Source organism: Charadrius vociferus, unplaced genomic scaffold (assembly GCF_000708025.1).
Source record: "Charadrius vociferus isolate BGI_N301 unplaced genomic scaffold, ASM70802v2 scaffold55, whole genome shotgun sequence".
Classification (NCBI taxonomy): Eukaryota; Metazoa; Chordata; class Aves; order Charadriiformes; family Charadriidae; genus Charadrius; species Charadrius vociferus.
The window spans coordinates 4385415-4407209 of NW_009648444.1; the positions used below are offsets into that span (position 1 = coordinate 4385415).

At 41.5% G+C, this 21795-nt stretch overlaps 1 protein-coding gene across 1 annotated transcript in view; it reads right to left on the minus strand.

The window, feature by feature from the left end:
- MTTP (microsomal triglyceride transfer protein) overlaps window positions 1-18428 on the minus strand; it is a 28450-nt gene extending 10022 nt beyond the window's left edge. The window contains exons 1-11 of the mRNA XM_009885512.1: window positions 18294-18428; window positions 13228-13415; window positions 12511-12654; window positions 10409-10516; window positions 9547-9663; window positions 8197-8336; window positions 7207-7357; window positions 3623-3780; window positions 2559-2727; window positions 1886-1993; window positions 137-349 (exon numbers count right to left, since the gene is read on the minus strand). Of these exons, the coding sequence (XP_009883814.1) occupies window positions 137-349; window positions 1886-1993; window positions 2559-2727; window positions 3623-3780; window positions 7207-7357; window positions 8197-8336; window positions 9547-9663; window positions 10409-10516; window positions 12511-12654; window positions 13228-13415; window positions 18294-18354 (1557 nt within the window). The 5' untranslated portion in view covers window positions 18355-18428. The remainder of the gene's footprint in view (window positions 1-136; window positions 350-1885; window positions 1994-2558; window positions 2728-3622; window positions 3781-7206; window positions 7358-8196; window positions 8337-9546; window positions 9664-10408; window positions 10517-12510; window positions 12655-13227; window positions 13416-18293) is intronic.
- Window positions 18429-21795: the final 3367 nt, after the last annotated feature.

Here is a 21795-nt window from a genome sequence, read left to right on the forward strand (position 1 = left end):
CATAATTTTCTGGAGGTAAAAAACCCATACTTGGGGCACATTTAAGAGTGGGACCGACAAAAGACCTCTGTCAATTTGTACTTGATGTTTAATGCAGTCTCTTGTACTTCTTTTATTGGGCAGTATATTTTCTTACCTCTTTGGTGATAAAAGAAGGATCGTATCTCTGTAAGGCAGTGGCAGCAAGATTGCTGATGGGCCCTTCTCCTGACTCAGCGTACTTCAGAAGCAGTGGAATTCCTTCGGGAAGGAGTGCATTCTTCAGTGCCAGCAGGTACATCCTCACATTGTCATCTTTCTTAGCCTTCTCCAGTCTACTTAGAATCAGCCTTTTGGCTTCCGCAACAGCCTAAAGAAAATCAGCAGCATGTTTAAATGGTGATCATAAACCCACCTTTTTCCTTCTCAGAAGAAGGAGGCACAGGACTGGGTTCTAACATGTTTTTGTTTCAAAGCATCATTGTACAGGGTTAGCAAAGGTGTGATTTGTAAACTGTATGTCATTGACTTCCTTCCACCATAACCAAAGTGGCCATAGCCACAGTGATACCTGGTCCATAGATTTATCGTTTGGTAGCTGCTCCTGCCCTGATTCAGGGGCCTCACAAGTCTTACTTGTGGAGCCAACATGTCCCCCCCCAAAAAAGGCAAGGGAAGAGTTCTTTGGTGCTTCGTAACACAGTGTTAAAAGAGTGCTTGGCAATTAACAGAGGAAGGAAAAAGGGATTCCTAAGGGCCGTTCAAGTGCTTTATGTCTTTTCAGCAGTGAGCTGCATTCCCGAACAGCACAGATCCAGCAGGCTGCAGTGCCTTGCCTGATCATCCTCATCCTCTATCACCAGCATCTACTCAGCCCATGGTCAAGGTGGTAGCCTTCCTCCTGGGTTGTTCTGTGCATGTCTGGGGCAGAGATGAGTACTTGAACCAATGAATTTTCTTCACAGACCTGAAATAACCTAAGGTGATTGCAGACATTAGATCTGGAGTTCGCCAGTGGTTCTCTGAGGAGATAATTCTGTGGTTTAACCCCAGCCGGCAGCTAGGGCCACGCAGGCACTCACACAGTTCTCCCTCAGCTGCCAGAAGGGCAGAGAGAAGAGGGAGAAAAGGAGGGGAAAGGGAAAAAACTCATGGATTGAGATAAAGACAGTTTAATAGAACAATAATGGAAAAGAAAAAATAACAACAATAATAACAATAATAATAATAACAACGGTAAAAGACTATAAAAGACACAAGCCACTCTCACCACCTGGTGAACTGGTGAATTGGCACCATCCTGAGCAGTGATCACAAGCAACCCCGTCCCCCTGACTAACCCTATTTATATATTGAGCATGATATCTATGGTATAGAATATTCCATTGGCAATTCCATTGTTCCATCTATGCTCCTTATCAGCTTCTATGGGAAGCTTAAAAATGTCCTTGAAAAATATAAACATCACCTGCAACAACTAAACCAATATGCATTACTGACATTCCTTTCATACCAAATCTGAAACGCAGCAACCACTAGAAAAAAAATATTAACTATATCCCAGCTGAAACCAGGACAACATGCAAAGCTTTTGCACAAGTGAGCAAAAGTACTGCTTCTCCTGACAGACTAGGCAGTGAGAAAAAGTTGTGCCAAACAAGGTCAAACTGGGAGAAAACCACAGAAATGGGAAGAGACCAAATTAAAGCCTAAATCTGACAAAGGTAGATGTAATTATAAAAAAAAATAATCCTCTCTCTATTAGACATAGGAATTTAAGGGCTTATTTTAAAACAGGGCAGAATATGCTGCCTGTGTATCTCGTGCTCTCCCGGTAACATCAGCAGGCATTATTTGCATGTGTTGCAGACCAGAATTTGGCCAGCAGTGAACAGCAGATACTCACCGGAAGCTTGCAGCCTTCTCTGTCACACAGCTTTCTGATGAGTGCTCCCATGACAATGACGAGAGTTTCTCTGATTTCTTCATTCGCAATATCACCCTTGAACGTAGCCTGTTACACAAAAGCAATGCCATCTAAATGTGATGAAGCATAGTCTGCAGTGGGCTGAATGCCTTCCCTGATTTCCCATGAACATTGGTGCAATGCAAAGGCAGTGATGACCACAACGTCCTGGGCTCAGGCTGAGCAGAGCACTGCTCTATCATTACGTATAAAAACTGACTGCCATTTCCCCCTTGAGTTACATTCAGTGTCTCAAATAATAGACTAATTTTGAAACTATGTTTAAAAAAAAAAGAGCATTAAATGGTTACAGGATTTTGATAAGGCAACAATCAAACAACCCTCAAATTGTTTTGCTAACATTCAGAATTATGTGTGTTTTCCAAGTAGTAGATATTGATAACACTTTACAAAGTAAATAGACTTTCAGTCTGGACCTACTAATTCTTTTTGTTTCCAGGCTATATGCTACTGGCATACTTAAAGGAAACCATGGAATGGATAGAGAAAGGAAAATTGGAAACAGCAACAGTCGTTTCTTCTTCCCTTCCCCTTTGACAGGGACAAGGCTCAAGAGTATTAACTCTGTTATTTGTTTTGTCCTTGGACTTACAGTTAAAGATTTCAGGAGCATTTCACTGGGGTGAGAAGCAAATCCACAGGCATACAGGAATCGCTCCTGCAGGACAGAAGTGCTTGCATCCTTAAAGTCAAGAAACTCCAGTATGGCTTCCAGTGATTCTGGGGTCTGAGCAGATGTTACAGCATCCACTACCTGCGGACTACAAAGAAGTGGAAATGAACATATCATTTTAATGAGCTAGAAAATACTGAAAAGACTTCACTGCGTATAGAAAGAAAGAAGCTAATTCTCTGAAAGATCTCTTCATTGTAGGTAAGAGACAGAATTTTTCACTCTCATTGGAAGAAACCATGTCCCTGAATTCTTCTGCCTTAAAATGGTAGATGAACTCCAGAAATTATTCATATCCATGGATAATAATATTTGAATTCATGCAAATACAGGATCAAAAAGTATTGAAAAACAGAACTATCCAGAGTGTCCTAAAGTTTACAGGACAAGGTTGTAAATGGAAAAATGTGTTTTATTTCTACATACACAATGGCAACTAGGGAACAGGCGTCTATGCTACCTGAGTTACTCTCAGGTTTATCTCTGCTGTTAACAACTGCTATAATTTGTTTGAAAGATCCTGACTGTATGGTGGGACTCGGAAATGCTTTTGAATTCCCAAGTCTAGGTGATCATGCTGTTCATACCCAAACTGTTAATATTCTAACAATATCAAGGGAAGAACCATCCCCTTCTTGGCTGTATTTCCATTTGAAAGAAAATGGGCAAGTCAAGAACAACTTATGGAGTGTTTCAGAACAAGCAGGTGGGATGAGAACCTTTGGGTAACCTACAAAGGATGTTTGCCTTGCACTGTAGATACAGCCTTGGTGACTGAACAGTGTGCTGCAAATATATTATACCACAAGAACAAACACAGCTTTTTTTAAAAAAAAAAATAAATCCTTTTCCTATAGACAGTACTGAATTGGTTTTGCATTGCTAGGATATCGCCGGTAGAACTGAATCTGTTTGCATGCAGTTTGCCCTTCTGCAGTTTAAAATAACTTAAACTTTTTGAAAGCTTGTTCATGATGACTTACAGAAGTTCTTTACTTTCACTTCTAATAATCTGCAGTATCTCCTCTTTCGTAGCTTTTCTGATGTTCTGAATGAAGGACAAAAAGCTTCTTGCTGCTTCAGCTTTGGAAAGTTTTTCAGGATACATATGTTCTCTGATGCTCTGCCAGTGTTCAGAAAGCTGCAAAATAATTCACATTATGACAAATCTCTCAGCTGTGGTTTCAGTTCTCAAAATCAGACTTACTAAATGCAGATATGTGGGCCAGCTATTGTTCAAATTAGCTGAAATCCAATAGATTGCTGATCCTTTAGCTAAGTATTATTTAACTTATAATATCCCAGCACAAATATCTTTGAAACCTTTCTATAGCTTTCTCTCTTCCAACACTTTAGTATTTTCCTGATAATGTACATTGCCTTAAATGCAATCTATTTTGGAACAAAATATGATTATACTGTAACTGGAATAAGGCGAATTCTCATTTTGCAAATTTACTGTGCTTTCTGGTAAATGCAAAGTCTGACTTCTGTTTCCATTTTTTCCTAAGTCATTTTTTTTTATAGTGGGAGATGCACAATCCCCAATTCACAAATTAATCATATTTTCTCAGAAGATGGTAATTTTATAAGTGGTTAGTGTGGAACAGGAGCAAATGTCCTATAAGAAATTCCCATTTCTTATTCATAAACCTGCATAAGATGGGGAGGGATTTTTGTTTATCATACAAAATTATGGGTAAAATGATATTAGAACAGGTATCGGCCCCTTCATGTATTGTTGCTGTATTTACTCCACACACCACATTTTTTACTTGAATGAGCCAACATGGTAGCAAAGCACATATATCTGTCCTTCCAGATACACTCCCATAAGAAACTGGTGCAGGTATTCTGACCTTTCCTCTCTTACTTGCCTTTGCCTCTGTTATCTCAAATTATCAAGTTAGATTATTATTATCTCAAATTATTGGTGAAAACTCAGCTGTTCTTTGCAGCAGTGTTTACTGCAGTTTTCCCGAGTGGGAAATAACACTGTCGCCCATTTGACCTTTACTAAAATACTTCCCCTCTTCATGGGTTTTGTATTAGGCAATAACACTTGAACCTGCCGGCAAATAGAAGTATCATTCAGAAGTACAGAGTGCAACTTCCATCAACTGTAACAAACAATAATTAGGCAACAATGATTGAGACATAGGATATTTCCTGAGGATTAATGACCAGCTGGGAGGAGATCATGTTCTGAGGCACAGATGTGTCTGTTAACCTCAACTGGTGATAAGTGCTTACCACCAAGGTCAGTGTGGCTATTATAAGCTGAAGTTGGATAAACATTTGGGGCACTTTCTATTCCCCCTGTTAAAGTTGCACTGTAGCCTGACAAAAAAAAATCTCTAACCTGTATTTTCTCCTGTGCAGAGCCCATCTACGTGGGATGCTCTTAGTCAGCTTAGCCCATACCCTAGAGATGAGCAAGATGGGAGACATGAGCTGGAGCCAGCTCAAGCAAAAGAGAGTGGAGACCAAGTCTTCCTTTTTGGGAGGGTCTCTAACCATTCAACTGCTACAAGGAGCAGCTGCCATCTCCTGCAGCGGCCATGACTTTAAAAAACAGCATTCCCAGTTGACTTTTGTGAGGGGGCTCATTCTCCTGATGTGAATGTCAGGCAGTTTGGATTGAATACTCCAAGGATTCAGGCACAGATGCATGCACTTCCACGCGGCAGCTCAGCCAACCTCAGACTCAAATCTCCGTCTCTCTGACAGAGAGATCAGACCAGAGATCTTGTGGGCACTCTAGGAAAATTCAAGCCAAACCAAGAGGTCCTAAACTGATCAGGACTTGGTTTTGAGTGTCAGTGCCTGACAGCTGCCTTACCAACCTACAAAGGCTGGTTGCACAAGATCGAAAAAAACACCTCAACTTCAGAAGGGGCAAGCATCTATTTCTGTAGGACCCATGAGCATCAAAAAAAGGTAAGAACCATGAGCTCATCCGAAAAGAGCATGCTTTATGATGTCTAAACAGAGAAAGCTTAGGCCTAAATTTAAATGTAAATATTGGCCATAACCTCACAGAAGCTAGTGCTGCCATCTGTGAAGTGGGGATTGTAATGGCTATTTTACCAAATTCATAAAGATAGAGATAAGACCTGTTTCGATTTTAAAAGGGTTTTGAAAATGTAAAACTATAGGGCATACCATGTCAGCATGGCATTAACGTATACTATGATATATAAGTACCAAATGTTATGTTGCTGCTTTGGATACAGTGTTCTGTTTATAGACACTATCTTTTCATAGCAGTTACTGTAAAATACAGTGAGAAAGCAGGACTTCATTCTCATCGTGCCATTAGGTTTATAATGACATAGCTCAGTCCCCAGGCGGTGCTCTGGAATTATACCCTATGTTTGTTATCTTGGTCTGGAAATTATCTCTATAACTATTATGACAAACTCGGTTCCAAGTGACAAATTGGTCAGCACAAACCCTGATGGGCAGAGTCAGGGAAAAAGCACCTGTCCCTGCTCTGTTTAAGATCCCTTGATGTTCCCTGCTCAGAACTGCTCCAGCACGCATGCCACATCATTGCCATTTCATTTCCCTCAATATATTTTTTGTCTTCTCTGCAGCTCAACAAGCATTAGACAAGATAAATTATTACAGTGCAATGCTACTTCCAAATAACTAGCACAAATTCCAATATAGTAAGGTATTTGTGTTCATCAGGAACATAGTGGGAGGATTAAAATGATGTGTGCTGAATAGAAGCCTTATCTTTCTTATCAAAAACTGGCAGAGGATAATAATATTTAAATTAATGTTCCCATTCACTGCTAAATTCAGTCCACAATGGTTATAGCATTAAAATGGTTTGCTAACAATCACTGTAGCATTTTATATTAGTTTATGATGAATAGCATCAGTAAAACAAAAGATGATGCATTTACAGTACCAAGCCCTTAGTAGTCTTTAGATGTCTTAAATAGAAAAAAAACAATGTGGTTTTTTTTCCGGGGGAAAATCAGAACAGTATTGGGCTTGCCAAGAATACTAAAGCCCCATTTTATACTTATAAAATATCCATGAAGTCTTTTAAATAAAAGACTACCTTCACAGTCAGGCAGTAAGAAGAGGCTAGATATATTACCAACAAATGTTTAGTCTGCCTAAGGCATGGCTAACTACCGTTAATTTCTAGTAGCAGTTCAGCTCCTCCATGACAGAATTGTTTATAAACGCTGGCCAGCCATCTTAAAAGTAATTTCCCACTCCATTACCCAGAAGAAGTAAGTTCCTGCCAACTCAAGGTTGGCAAAGATGAGAAAAAACAAAAGGGTGTTGTATTTTCTCATGGTCTTGAGAAATACTGGCCTCAGTTTTTGAAAGACAGCAAAAAGTTTGGTACTTTTAGAGGTAAATCTTAAAACATCCTTGTGTGGTGGAGCACCTTTGCATCACCACCATGCTCCCCACTCTGGGGCGTATTTTACATTGCTATATTAGACCTCTCCTAGTGGGCTGCTTGGACAGAAACTACTCTCACACTTGTTCTGCTCAGCTAACCAACATGACATCCAACAAGCCTGTGTTTACTTACTGAAGGACACTTTTTGCATTCGGATTTGACTGTCTCTGCTACTAGTGTCACGGCAACGTAACTGGAGTCCAAGGTCTTGATAACATTGGCAACTTGCTTCTCAGCGATCAGTCCGGGGCCGGCTTGTACTGACTTCAGTTCCAGTCTCTGCCTGTGTATCCATACAGTGAAGACACTGTTAGAGCTCAGCCATTAGAGCAGAAATGCAGAAATCACAGCAAGAGGAAATGAAAAGCCCTCCACAGACCAAAAACACAGAACACAGACGTGTTGAGGTCTCATTTTAAAATGTTCAGAACATGTCAAGTCGATGGCTTTTTTACGGTAACAGAAGTATCTGATACCAGCAGAATTACTGCTAGAGGTGTGTGGTATAAAATACCTAAATAATAGACTTTCTGAAGTATGAATTTATAGCACCTGGTAAACAGCCTTCAGTAACCATATACATTATGAAATGTTTCATATATTTCTTCATAAGAAGATCTGAAAAACGAGATTTTGAATGTACATGTTTTAATATCGTAATACTAAGGAGATGCCTGAATCATTTATCTTGTATATCTCCAAACTTTCAGCATTTTAGAGTCTGGAGTCTAACACAGATCTAGGTTTTGCTGTTGTTTACTTTCTATGCAGCAGATTTTGTTTTCCATACTTCTGAACTTTCACATAGAAGAAATTGAGATCCATTTGAAGTATTTCTTAAGAAATGAGAGGACGCAGACACGCAACATCTACAGAAGTAATGAATTGCTTAAAATATTGTGGCCAATTTCAGCTGTTTCCATTTAGTTTCTTATGAAAGACATTATTATTATTTGCAGTATGGTAGAGTTGGACGAGGTACCGTACAGATACAAAAGAAACCTTAATCTTCACCTGGAGAGTTTAGAGCTTCAGATCTTGATGCTATAAGACATACACATATAACCTGACTTGAACCACTAGTCCTGCTACTATCAATGACAGTCAAATCGCCCCACTTACTTTGAAACTATTTTGGCACCTGTTTTTCGTCGGGAATTCAGAAGCAAAACATAATTTTCTTCTGCCTTAATGGATTTAATAAAACTGTCTTCCAGCACATAAATCGTGGCAGATGTGGCTTTTGTACTCACATCTAAAATCTGAAAATAATTAAAAAATAAACCAGAAAAAGGACTGATCAATAAAAAAACAGAATAGGAAAAGAGCTCACAGTTCCAGATTGGGTCAAAACTCATAACAAAATAGAGCCAAATGAGGAATGTGCATGTGGGTTAACAACATCTCAAGCTAAGCCTACAAACCAAGGATCTTCCAGGTTCTCAAGAATTCCTTCTTCAACAAGAAGTCACTCGCTTCTGCACCATGTGTTTCAAATTCAATACATACCAGAAACAAAAGAGGAGGGAGGATGGGAGAAAGTTATGAGCAGGCTGTAACTGAGAAAATGCCCAGTACTACATGTAGATAAAATTACGCTTCAAATAAGATAAGAAGCCTTTACAGGGAAATGTTTTGTAAGTAAGATTATGGTGGTCATTCCTGGGAAGCAAAGCCAGCCACCTTGGTTGATCTGTTTGTAAACAAGACAAAGTCTTTGTGGCAAGTGTGAAAATCGGGAACTCTGTCATAGGATTAAGCTGGTTTATTAAGATAGCGTGTGCTACCTTTGTACTCCTCTGACCTGAGAAAGATCACTTTCTGATGTGGAGAATCCCAGTGCCTTCAGCATGTGTCCAGCCTGCACTGAGTAATAACCACTTAGAAAGGCATTTACTAGTAGTGAGGGCCCACTAAGGGTTTCAGTTACCTCTACAGCACATCTACTTTACACCTGTGCATTAGGGAAGCCTTCGACCTTTCAGGCAAGCCTGACAGGGCTCCATTCAGGAGTCAGCATCTTGCCCAGCATTTATCTTGTGACTAAATGCTGTGACTTAGCAGCTGGGAAAAAGGTTACTGTTGTCACTATGACTGTGACTGTATATAGTGTTTTCCTCCAAAAAAAAAGAACCCTCACATTGATTAAAAATTCAGTACAGCCAGGATAAAAGTGTTGTAAATCTGAATAGAAGCTAAAAATATTTTATGGATGAGATTCAAAACTTAGGAGAATTGGTGTGTTGCACTTAATGTCAGCTGAGCCAAGGTGGTTTGCACAAGAGGAGAATCCATTCCTTGTTGTCCCCATGGGTACTACGTTTGAAATTTCTACTAGTAATACTACAAAATCTACATGTAGAATTTGCTTTCTGTAATGCAAGAAAGGACTTCTGAGAAAATGAGTAATAGCTATTAAGAATATATTTTTAAATAGGCAGAACAGTTTTTATTTTGTTAAAGAAATCATACCTCGTTGTGGCTGGTAAATCCTTGTTTTTCTATTTCACAGGTGTCCAGGGCTTTTACTTTAGTCACTTGATCTTGCCGCACATGGTAAGTAGTATTGCATTTGCCAGATATGTCCACCTTGAAAAACAGAGTTAGATTAGAACAGTAGCTTGAATTTATCTTTGGGACCCTGGAACACCTTCCAGAGGTGAACCATTTTCTCCACTATTGGAATCTTTTACACAAGATGCTGCCCTGTTTGGGTTTATTTACCCGTTTTGAAGGTATCTGTGTTTCTAACCACCTGCTTTGGATAGGTAGGGGTGCTTTTCATTAGACAGCTATGAAGGAAAGTAACAATATTTGTTTAAACAAAAAAAGTTATGAAACACCTGGCAGTTGGCACTATACTTAGGAATCTGAGTTAAATTCCAGCTTTATTCATGTGGACAGATACAAATGTAACACAGGTTAAATGGATGTGGCTACACCATTGCTAACTTTGTGTGGATACTCTGATTTAAAATGGCCTAATGCATTGAATTGAGGTTAGGAATCAACCAAATTTAAACATCAGCATAATCTCTTTTATAGTGACCTGGTTTAAGTTGTTATAATACCAGATTCTGCCAAATTGATAGGAGCATTTTAAATCAAATGGATTTCACCAATTCTTTATGTTAATTGCAGCAACTTGACTTGTGTCACCAAATATTCTGAAGACTGTCTTTACATCCCCAAACTTGAATGCAATCAAAGGGCTGTTTTCTGTCACAGTTCGTTCCTTCTGAAGTCAGTGGGAGCCACAGGTCTGCCTTTCAGAGCAGACTGGGCTCTGCCTCTTTCTTTGATAATGATTATCTTGCCAGATATAGCATCATACCTCACGGGCAGCACCAGAGTGCAGCTGTAGCTGGAACAGGCTAGCCAGACCTCTCTTAATATTTTGAGTAAAAACAGGTTCATTTTGATATGAGTAGAAGTTTTTGACCTGTGGGAATAAAACACAAGTATATAACAAATCTGGTTAAATTAGAAAGGAATAGTGAGGATCCTCTCTAGAAAAACTCCCTGTACTTTTTTCTGATCTGGAAGCTGAATTTGGCCTGTTGCCCTTATTTAAGCAAACTCCAGGGGCTGCAGGGCATGCCAATAACAGTACAAATGTTTCAGGCTTCAGCTGTACCAAGTATTTTCAGTGCAGTGAGCATTTTTCCTGTTAATCAGAGAGAATTTAGAAGAGAAATGGGAAACTTGACACAATTTCATAAGTGACTCATTTTTCTGCATAATCCTTGGATAATCCCACCCCACGGGGGCATAATATCTGTTGCACTTTAATCACAGGTTGCAAAAACCCAGAATGAATCATAGCTAAATCACAGTTAGAACAACTCAAATGACGTGTCAAACACATCACAACCTTTGCACTTCATGGGTCAACTGTTGTGCTTAAGCCTCTCCTCTGGTAACAAGACTTTGCACCTCCACTTTGCATTCAAGGTGATTTAAAAGTGCACTTTTTTTCAGGAATTGTAGGTACAATCAGCGTGTTATCTCGGAGCAACCCTGGAAAGTGAAATCACTATGCCAGGGATGAAAGTATCACACCACAAAGAAATCATAAAAGGAGTGTACAGATGCTATTACCTGAGAAAAAGCCCAAGTTTTTAATACTATATCTCAGTCTTAGTGAGTGAACTGCTTAATGTATTAGGAACAGATGTATTTTGACTGTGTTCTTCTGATACCTCTATCCTCATTTAGGGATGTGTACAGTTGGGAGACAGTGCTGTCCTGGTTCTTTTATGTTGTGTAAAACTGATGACATGGCTGAGTCTGAAAGTTACTGAGCAGGCCTGATGGCAGCTGCAATTCAGTAGGCTGAGCTGGCAGCCAGGGTATGTGCTCAGTGCCTATTTACAGCAGGAGGTAAAGATCCTGACAGGATAGGGTGTCACAGCCCTCACTCCACTCTGCAGAAGAGAAAAGGGAGCGTGACCTTCAACCTTCCTCCTTTCTCACTGCCCCTCTGCCCACATTCCACCTGCCCACTTGCTTGGGTTGTGGAGGGGAGAGCAAGGCTCTCGGCCTAATGCTCCCAGCCACCAGCCAGTGAAGAAGAGGGTGAAGAAGTGTGGAGAGGAGGCAGGAGCAGCCATGGCTCAAGCCTGGCTGCTCCCTGGGCAGAGCAGTAGGCTGAGCGTAAGGGGACAAGTAAGCAGCTCCTCAGGGAAAAAGAGAGGGAGATGGATTTACTTCATACCCTTTCTGAGCAAGACTGGGACTCTGAGAGCTACAATTGGACATGGATGCATCTGTGGTGGGACAGTGCTTTGTTGCTGTCTCAGGGCAAGCTACAAAACCCAGGCACACACCAAGACACACCTGCTTACTGTACCTTCTATTCTGATTTTTGAAGACAGTTCCCAGTAGAGGAACAATGTGAAAAGCTGTTTCAGTCTCAAGCTCATTAACTTGGAACCACTGAAACTGCAGGTGACACTGAAGTAAACCAGCAAGCCAGAGAGGTGGGAAAAGCAGTCACACTAAAGTATTTGCTAAGGGTTTAAAGTGATTAACACTGTTCCCCACAGACTTGGTATAATCTCCTTCATTGCAAACTGTATCTCCTTTTCTGCCTTCAGACCTTGGATAAAGGTCTCCTGGCCTCACTGAAGTCAACAGCACAAACCTTGCAGAGCGAGCATGCATACATCTGCATGTGGCCTAGATATTTGTGGCCAATCTGCTGCTTTGATACTGTATGGTGTTCCCAATGCACAAGAGTCTTGGGCTGGAAGGGCCCCTTGTACAGGTAAACTACAGTCTGTTCTAAACTATTGTATTTTGTACAGAAAGAAAGGACATGATGACATATTAAGACCACTGAGATGATAGTGAATTGGTAAATTCTCCAAGCCTGCAAGAAAAGATTTGTCTCAGGTTTTCTCAGGGATGGAATTTTAAGAGACAGGGTCTTACCTTTCCACGGACTAGCTCCAGAACTATGGGCCTCTGTAAAGCTTCCAGATATTCTTTCCCAATTATTTTCTCTGTGCTTTTTCCTTTGAAGATGTTTTTAGCAGCTGGACGTTCATTCACATTTTCAACTTGAACATCTCTTATCTAGCAAAGTAAAAGCAGAGAAAATTCATATAGAGAGCAGTCTAGCATTGGTCTGGGGTAGGCTGGATAGACGAAATCACCTAATACATCTTTTCTATTTCTTAATTTCTGGTTCTGATCATTAATCTTCCATGATTACTATGTCTATGTTTTCCCAAGAAACCAGCACTCAACACTGGGGAAATAAGTGGCATAAAAACTCACTGTAAAGCTAAGTACCAAACGCAGTTTGTATTTAGCAAATGTCATGATTTGCAGCTACAACCAAGGGCTTCAGACAACCTCAGGTAGGTGCTTGCACACCAGTTGTTTGAAGCTATAGAAGCTGTACGAAGCAATTTCAAAATATAGGAGATATTCTAAAATTCTGGTTTATGATGTTAGATATATTGTTGCGAAGTCTTATTCTGTAGCAATCAGCTTATTGAAAAAGCTAGTTTTAGCTAATGGGACTAGAAAAGAGTAAATGATTTAGATTATCTTCTGAAAACAAGTTCTTCAAGATTAAATTAGCAGTCATATAAACGCAGAAAAGATTGGGCACGTTTTAAGTTGTCTGATGGCATTAATTACCGTAACTTTGATCAACTGGTCATCATCATTTTCAGGATTTCTCCATAAGAGATTGACATCCACACTAGAAGAAAGCCGGTAGCCTGCACTTTTCTGCAGTGATGCTTTCACCCGATCAACATACACTTCAGCTGAGTAAGCAAATTTATATAGCTTGTCATTATTTAAGCTTGGTCCAGTAGTGTGCCCTGTTTGGAAAGCAAAAGCAAACAGTGTTTTAGAATTGACTAATTAACATAATCTGTCATTTTCTCTAAAAAATACATTTAGAAAAATCAATAATTTAATTGCCAACAAAAGCTTTCTGAGACTGATTCTGCTACCCTTGATTACAGAGGCTGTCCCACTGGCATACCTGGGGTTTTTTTTGTGATTAACTCGACACTAATCTCATATATTTAAGATAAGAATGTCCACAAAATCCTTTGTTCTAGCCTATGCTTACATAAATAAAAGAAAGTAAAATTCTTTACTTTGGCTATGTTTGCATTAGAAATTAATCCAAAATTATTTGCAACTCAAAATACTGTAATTAATCATACAATTTGCGTGCTTAGCAATTTGAAATGCACAGATGTAACTTGTTGAAGCCAACAGAAATTGATCTCTGCATCTCTTGCATGTTTATTGGGAATTCTTCCATTGAGAGCCTTGCCCAGGGGTGACGTGAATGTAATGAAGACATTGGGAGAATATTTTTTAGGTTAAATAATTAAGCCCTTGTTTGTTAAACCAAATAATTGTCTCTGTAGCTGTGCCTTGGCTATTAATTGATGTATTTTAAGGGATATAAAAGCCAAATTCTAGCATAAATGCAACTTGCATACCCAATTTATGGTGCCATTTCCATCTGCATTAACAACTCGGATAGACTGTTCCCTAGGGATTCAGTTGTGCTCTTGTTAGTGTAAATGACATCTGTAGTATATAAATGGCTTTTGTTTTTCCTTTATAAAACTACTTACTACCACACCCTTTCCTATCTTCTCTTTCTCTTCTCTCACGGACCTCCATGTGAGGAATGTGTGGCACCAGAGTCACAACTCTCTACCCAGCCTCAGGCACAGGAATTAAGACTGTGCCCCTAAAATCTGTGGCTAAGGAAAATCAATTTCTTCTTGAATAACCTTTAAATATTTTGTCATGAAGGGTAAAAATAACATCCCTTTTCACTGGCTTCCCAAGGGCTTCCCTCCTCTGGCGCAGATGGCTACAAAGGTCTCTTCCACACAAGAAAAACTGATGAAGTCAGTTTGTAGAGGGAAGGGAAGGGAAGGGAGGAGAAGCTGGCTGTACACAAAGTGCTGTTGCATCTGCAAAGTAAATACACATACAGTGACCTTAGGTGCTATCTGTAAGCAGCACGGCACCAGCCTCTCGGACCCATATGCTGCACCACTAAATCCATTGGGAATTTCTTCATGGAGTTCAGGAGGTGCAGAGCAGAAACAAAAAGTTCAAAACAGACTCAATCTAAGAAAAGCAAAGTGCTGTCCTCAGGGAGATGCATGTCAGTCTTATGACAAGCGCAGGAAAAAAAAAAAAAGAAGAAAAATCCATCAAAACAAGACAAATTCTTAAGCATGCTGTAATATCATCAGTGTGTTCAAAGTCCCTTGCAGAGAATCAACAGGCTATCATGATTTATGTCATGTCCCTCAGTGTTTTATTTGACTCTGCTAAATAAATTTCAAATCACTGCATTGGTAAAAAGGAAAATTAAAGCCTTTTCTTATTGCATTCTCAGATTTTAAATCCAATTAGGTAGGTGGACAGTGTAATTCCAAGATGGCTGTTGGATATATATGGATATATTCTGCAGTCCTCAAAGAGTCCAACACCACCACCACCCCCCCCTTCCCCCTTTTTAAGGTTTTGCTTGCTTCCTTCCCCTGTTTACTCAGATGTCATAGCAGTAGATTATGGTAAGCTTCAAATGACCTTTTCCTGAGGAAAACAGCGACCCCACCAAGTCTGGTCTGCAAGCTGCATAAATTGGCAAAGCCACACAGAACTAAACTGGCTTATGGTTTATGCCAGCTGGAGATGTAGCACAGCAAGTTTGGTAATCCCCAGGAGAGCAATCTGTTTGCATGTGAGAGCTCAAAGCTGTGAATATTGATTTTTTTGCAGGGAGGCTGGAAGCATTAATGTTAGCAGTATGGAGCTCTTCTGGTTTTGCATGTCTTGTGTGTCTGCTTCAAAAATAAGTCACCAAGAGGCATACAACCCTTCCTTCAGGTTTACTGTGAATTTCCTAGCCATTTCCCCAATTCCCCACAATCCTATCAGCTTTGAAGCTACATTGAAGCTGCCCTTGAGAGCAGAGGGTGCTCCGTGCCTGCCCAGAGATGGCTGCACCTTTCAGGGTCACCCTTGGTTCCTTGCAGTACCTCGGAGCAGGTCGCTTCCTAGTTCGAAATGTCCTTCATTTGCAGCAGAAATGGCAGTGCCAATTGTTTAATATCAGCTGAGATTTTACAAGTGCCACCCACTAGGTGCTTTCTAAACGCAGAGGGTGACACAGTCCCATCTTAAGATTAAGGTGGGAGGAAAGAACATCCAAGAAAAATGATCCGGGTGCTGAGAGACATGTCTTATTAGTTAAGGTGGATGTTTGTGGTTTTGCTCCCTCTCTCTTTTCAGTTAAATCGCCTTTCACCCATCCTCTTTCTTTTCCCACAGCTCAACCCATAGATCTTTTTTTTCCTTTTTGCAAGAGTTCCTTCCCTCTTCCTCCCTTTTGGCATGTGCTTGTTCCCACATACAAAAGAGCTGTTCCCTCCTGAAGGAAACAGATGAGCAAATGACGCAGCAGCTTCTTGCAAGTGTCGTGGAAGAGATGAATAGTTGCAAAGTATTTCTGGGAGCTAGAAGAATATTAGGTTCTGAAAGCTTTCACCATTTCATACGTGGAAAACACTGCAGGAGCCAGGGCAGAAGATGCCTTTAGTTGCAAGACTGGTGTCACTGATGGAAAAGGGTGAGCCAATGTGGATCATGACAAGAAAAGCGGCAGGAATGAGGCAGGATTCAAGGCAGTCCCAAGAAGTTAGCACTTACTGCGGCAGATATGGGGAAGCCAAGAGAGACAATCAGAGAGTGCGGTCAGTTTGAGAGGCAAGGGAGATATTGGTGGTTGAGGGACAGAGACACAGTGTCAGTGCCCAGAACCAGTATTCAAAACAGCATAAGTAAATTTTCATGCCATCTTTCAAAAAGAACTATTCAAAAAGGAACATTTCTACACCTTTCTGATAGAAACTTTTCTTAAAAAAAACCACCCTGCCTTTAGAAGCTCTTTCCTTTGTATTCAGCACAGCACTGGGATACTTGCTGCCCGTCTAGCCATTGCCATTTCAGCTGATGGCAAATGTCTCACTGAGTGAGAAGAGAGGAGAGATGGACATAAAGACTGCAATCAGCCATGTTCTCTTGGGGTCAGAAGTGCCTGCTTTCAAGGTGGAGTGCATAACATATAGTTTGACTAGTAATGTTAAGTGTCTGTCATTAAGGGTAACATGCCAAGTCTATAATTAAATCATGATACTGTATAATACAGAAGGTTACACTGCATGAGTAGAGACAGCTGTCAAGTCCTGTGCCTTTTATTAATACATATGGCATGCACAGCATTTGCGTCTCTAACTACTTGCTGGCTCTACCTTCATAAATTATATTTGCCACTGTTTCTGATACCTGATATCTTTAAAAAGCAAAACCCATCCACTTCTTTGAAAACATTTTTCAAGTGAAACTGCAGTAGGAAAGTTTCATCTGTGCTGATACAGCTGACTTAAAAGAAAAGTATATTCTTTCAATATTTCCAAAAGGCAGCATGGCCTGGTAGAAAGGTAAAATGCTCATCCTAATCCCAGCTCTGTCACTGAGGCACTAAGTGGCCTTTGGGCCAGTAATTTAGCTCTCAATCTCTCTGCACGAGAGAGACATGAGACCTGGCAGAGCTGAAAGGAGGACTAATTAATGAGAAAATGCTTGCTCAGTACCTTGGGGATGTAAAGTGACAAACAAATATTACTTCACATCAAGAAGGAGCTTTGCTTAATTGAAATTAAGAAGCTGGGAAAAGCAGACACCAGAAATGTGGCATGTTGGTATCTAGCCATAAATGTTCCTTGGCAGTCTCGTGAAATACACTCACAGGCAGAAGAACTGCCTGCAGACTTCTCTGCTTTATAACTCCTGTCGTAAGGGGGTATGGAGGTAGGGAGGAAGGTTGTTGCTTTGTGCTCACACAGATACAGTGTCCCACATCCTCTGCAGGGAGGAGGAAGAGGCACCCATGAGAGCACCTCTACAGCCTTTTAACAGTTTAACCTAAGATGGTGTGCCCCCCCCCGGCTCCTCATCATGATGAAGACATGCTCATTAAACTAAAAACTAGGTGTCAGCTAGTCATGTTTTAAGGTTGCTGCTCCTCTAAATTTAATGTCAAGTTGTACATGAAGGGCCACTCCTAAAGACACCTTTCCTTGCTTCATACACTGGCACTGCTGAAGTGGGCACTCTCCAGATTTCATACCCTTGACCTTTGTCAGGACACCTGAGTAAAGCCCTGCTTCCAGGGCTTGTGCAGACATCCAGGTTTTCATGACTTATTGCAGAGCAAGCTCCCCATGAAATTGATGGGATGCTTGTTACTGACTTCGGTGGTAGCTGAGTCAACTGCTCAGAAGTTGAAACCTGGAGAGCCCTGAGCACTTCCTGGCTCTGCTCCACCACAGCACTTCTGTGTGTTTAACTTTTGAGCGTAGTCCCTTTCAAGGCGGTGCCCCCACAGCATGTCCTGACTAAGCAAGGTCAAGATCCCCAGTCTCCTTGCTCACACCGCTGGCCCTGTGCACCTAAAAACATTGTCTCCTCCATCCCCTCTGCTGACATGATTGCTACAAGCACTTAAGCCTTTGTAGTTACTAAATGTATTATGCATTACCCAAAGACAGACAAGTAAAGATGATCGGTTTTCCTGCAAGACAGATCTGCATATACACACTGGTTATGCCCTTGCTGAGCCAAAAGCTGAACCAAGCCCGGTATGGACCTACCTTTAACAGAGGCTGAGTAGGTGGAAATGATGCAAAGGAATAGCACGGTAAGAAGCATCATGCTGGACTCCCCTGAGCTCCTGACTGCAGCATGAAGTGTGAGAGCCTCCAAGAAGTGAGCTGCCGAGAGTGGAGGGGCACTTGCAGAGAGCGCTGCCGGGTCAGCCACACTGTTTATCTACATGTAGTAAAGGTCAGATTCCAAATTCCACACTCAGGTACTAAGTTCATCAAAGGACTTCCAGTTAATTATTAAGAACTAAGGTAACTGGTGGTTTCTACCCCATTTTATCGATTGCCTCAGCTTTCATTTTTGAATACTGAGCCCACACAGCCACATTTCTGAGTGGGGGAGCCCCTCTCCAGTCCTGGCAGAACCAGGAGCTCCTGGCACTCCTCCCCTGTCTGAACAAAAGGGTGTTTGGGTCTGTTGCTGCTGAGGACCAGACCCTGACCACTCTCTCCACTGTCTTGCGTCATCTCTGTGAGCAACCCCGAGGCAGATGCTTTTTGAGGGTCTTCCTGGAAGCAGAAGTACATGGGAATTAACAGTGCCATCCCAAAAAGTGATACTACTTTGTTGTAGAGACTCAGACACAATGTCAGTTCCTGCTATGTTGTATCATACCAAATAAATCCTCTTTCTTTCAGCAGCCCCAGCGCCATCATTGCAGCAGCAGAGGTTAGAGACTGAAAGGATGAGATAAACTTGCCATTCTGTCCCACCTTGGTGTATGCCTGCTTGGCTAGGTCTGGGAGCAGGGCCAACCAAGCCCTCTTTTTCACTGCTATTTTCCCCTTTTCTCACTCACACTTCACCACCTCCCCTGATAAGCCCCCTAGTTGACTAACTCGTGCGCTTCCCTGCTTCCTCTGAACGTAAATCCCAGGCCATCTTGCACTAAGCCTCATGGCCACAGGGCTCGATAAAGGACCCATTGTCCTTCAGGTGATGGTGGGGCAGTAGGTCGCACACACCCCCCTCCCCATGTTCCTCTGCACCCCCTGGGTGTTACAGCCAGCAAGGGGGCACCCTCTCCCCCAGCACATGAGGCCTCTCTGGCTGGATCCGTAGGGAAGGAGGATCTGGTCCTGCTCGTAGAGAAGGCACACTCATGAGCCATAATCACGCTCCTTCACCCCACTTCAAGAGGTTGCTTTAACAAGACCGTGAGCTACAAATACCTCAACTGAACCAGTGCTGCCCCTGGCTGTGTTTAGCCGCTCCCGATGGTACATTTCTGCCACCAGCTCCTCTGTATTAGTAAGGGATTGTAAGGTGAGAACAGTCTTCACCTTGGGTGGTATCAGTGCCTCCGTTGCCTTGCGGTAAAGAGAAGCTGAGCACTGTGGATGTCAAACATCGCCCAGCAGTGGGAAACAACAGGTCCATGACAATGCCTCTCACTCACGCTCATCTCTCTGCACCTTGTGGAAGTCTCCCCGGAGCTCTTCATGTGTTGTGTGTGTGCATGCATGTCGCAGGGAGGAGATTAGTAGGAAACCCTGGGGACTGCTACTGCTGCTCCTCAGTTTGTTGTTATTTATGCTGCTTCCCCAGTGTAGGCTGTGACATGCTCCTGAATTCAAGGGACTGAGGCAGAGGACTCCAGCTGATCCTTTTGCTGCATTTGGTAAACGAGGAGCTTGCCAGGCTTTCTGTGCCTTTTTTTTTTTTTTAAATAAAATAATAAGGACACTCTCTGTGTGCAAAACCAACTCTGGCTAGAGCAAGACCAGAGGTCTGGATCCTGATTTGGAAATGCAGCACTCACACTTCACTCATGGGGAGGAGTTGATGTTGGTCTGAAACCTGGAGAAGAGAAATTGTGCTCTTCTTATTATCTGGGGACAGAGGAAATGTATTTCTTCCTTGAAATGATGCTACTTAAAAAAGGCCCCCCTTAGACACTAGAATATCCCCAGATCCCCTGCTGAGTTAAATCAGTGTATCTCTTTGGACACCAGTATAGTAGTGCCAATTATAGAACTAAGGATGTAGCCATGATGTAGAGAAATAGCGTACATATATTTCCATGTGTGTATACATATATATATCTATATACATACCTATAATGCATACTTGGTATATTCTTCAAATGTCTTAAAAACAGGAGGCCTAAGCCTCACCTCAGTTATGCCCAGAGTAAATCAGCACTGATTTCCTTGAAGTCAAATTACACCAGTGAAAGAAGTGTTGTGCCCACCAAAGTCCATTACATGCAGAGGTTGCAGGATCAGCCCCTAATGTACGCTTCAGGCCATGCTGGCATATGTACTGGGGTCAAAGTATTACTGTTGCTGCACATTTTCCAGAGTCCAAACTATAAGTCTCATATCTTTATATGACCTAATAAAACTAATGAGATTTCCTCACATCTTCTGAGGTCGATGAAATGTTTTTGTCTTCACAAGCCGCAGTGTGAAGATCTTGGTTTTCAACTCAAACTTTCAGCTATGTGCATCAAAGTACCCAAGTCCATCTTTGTCCTTCAGCTGGTGCCTGTGTGCCCCAGCTCCTGCTGTTTGGGTGAATAAGACACCCCCTGTTTCTGCCGCAGGGGACAGGGGAGGGTGATGCACAGCCAAGCCACTGGCTAAAGGTGAGTTGTGCGTGTCACTTGCATCCTAAGCCTCACCTCAAGAGTGCTGCAATCAGACCTGGCCCACAGGGAGTGATGTCTGTGTCCATACCTAAGCCTCCACTGAGTGTATTTTTTCCTCTCTCCAAACTCTGCCTCATGACCAGCAGTGCTGTTTGTACAGAATGCTTCAATATGCAGTTTTCAGCTATGGGGCATTGAGTTTGTTCTGTTGCTGTGGGGAACTCACCATTCAAATGAGCATCTTGAAAAGTCATGTTCTGGCTCTATCAAAATAATGAAATTCAGTTAGACAGCTCTTTCTCAATATTTGCAGCTGCTCAGGTCTTCATTTTGCTTTGTCACCACTTGGCACTTGGCAGACTTCAGAAAACATTGCGTTACCCTGTATCGGTGTTTGAGGACGTAGGGGTCTGGATTAGCAATACTGACGCTTTGGAAAGCGCAATATGAGAAAAACAGATTTATAAATCAAAATGCGTAAGCAGTTTCTTCATTCTAAGAAAAAGCAGACCTGAATATTATGTGAATTTGTTCGATGCCTTTTTGCTTTTTTTTAAAAAAACAAGCAAGCAAATGGGCTTCTAATAGTAACTGACCTGTAGCTTTTTAACGACCAAAAGAAAATGAAGGATTTTTCATAAGGACAGTGGTGCATTTGGACTTCTGTGATGCTGGCGTGTAAAACTAGATATTAATAGTAACAGGAGTGAGGTTTTAAATAGATGCTAGCAAAAGCAAATGCAAGTCTAGCTATTTTTGAAGTAATGCAGGGAATAGGAACCACAAATGAAATCAAGTATTACAGCAAATATTAAATACCAACAGCAGTTAAAGGTCACCATCTTACTATAGTGACAGCATACAGTTTTGTGATTTTAACATAGCCATAATAAACC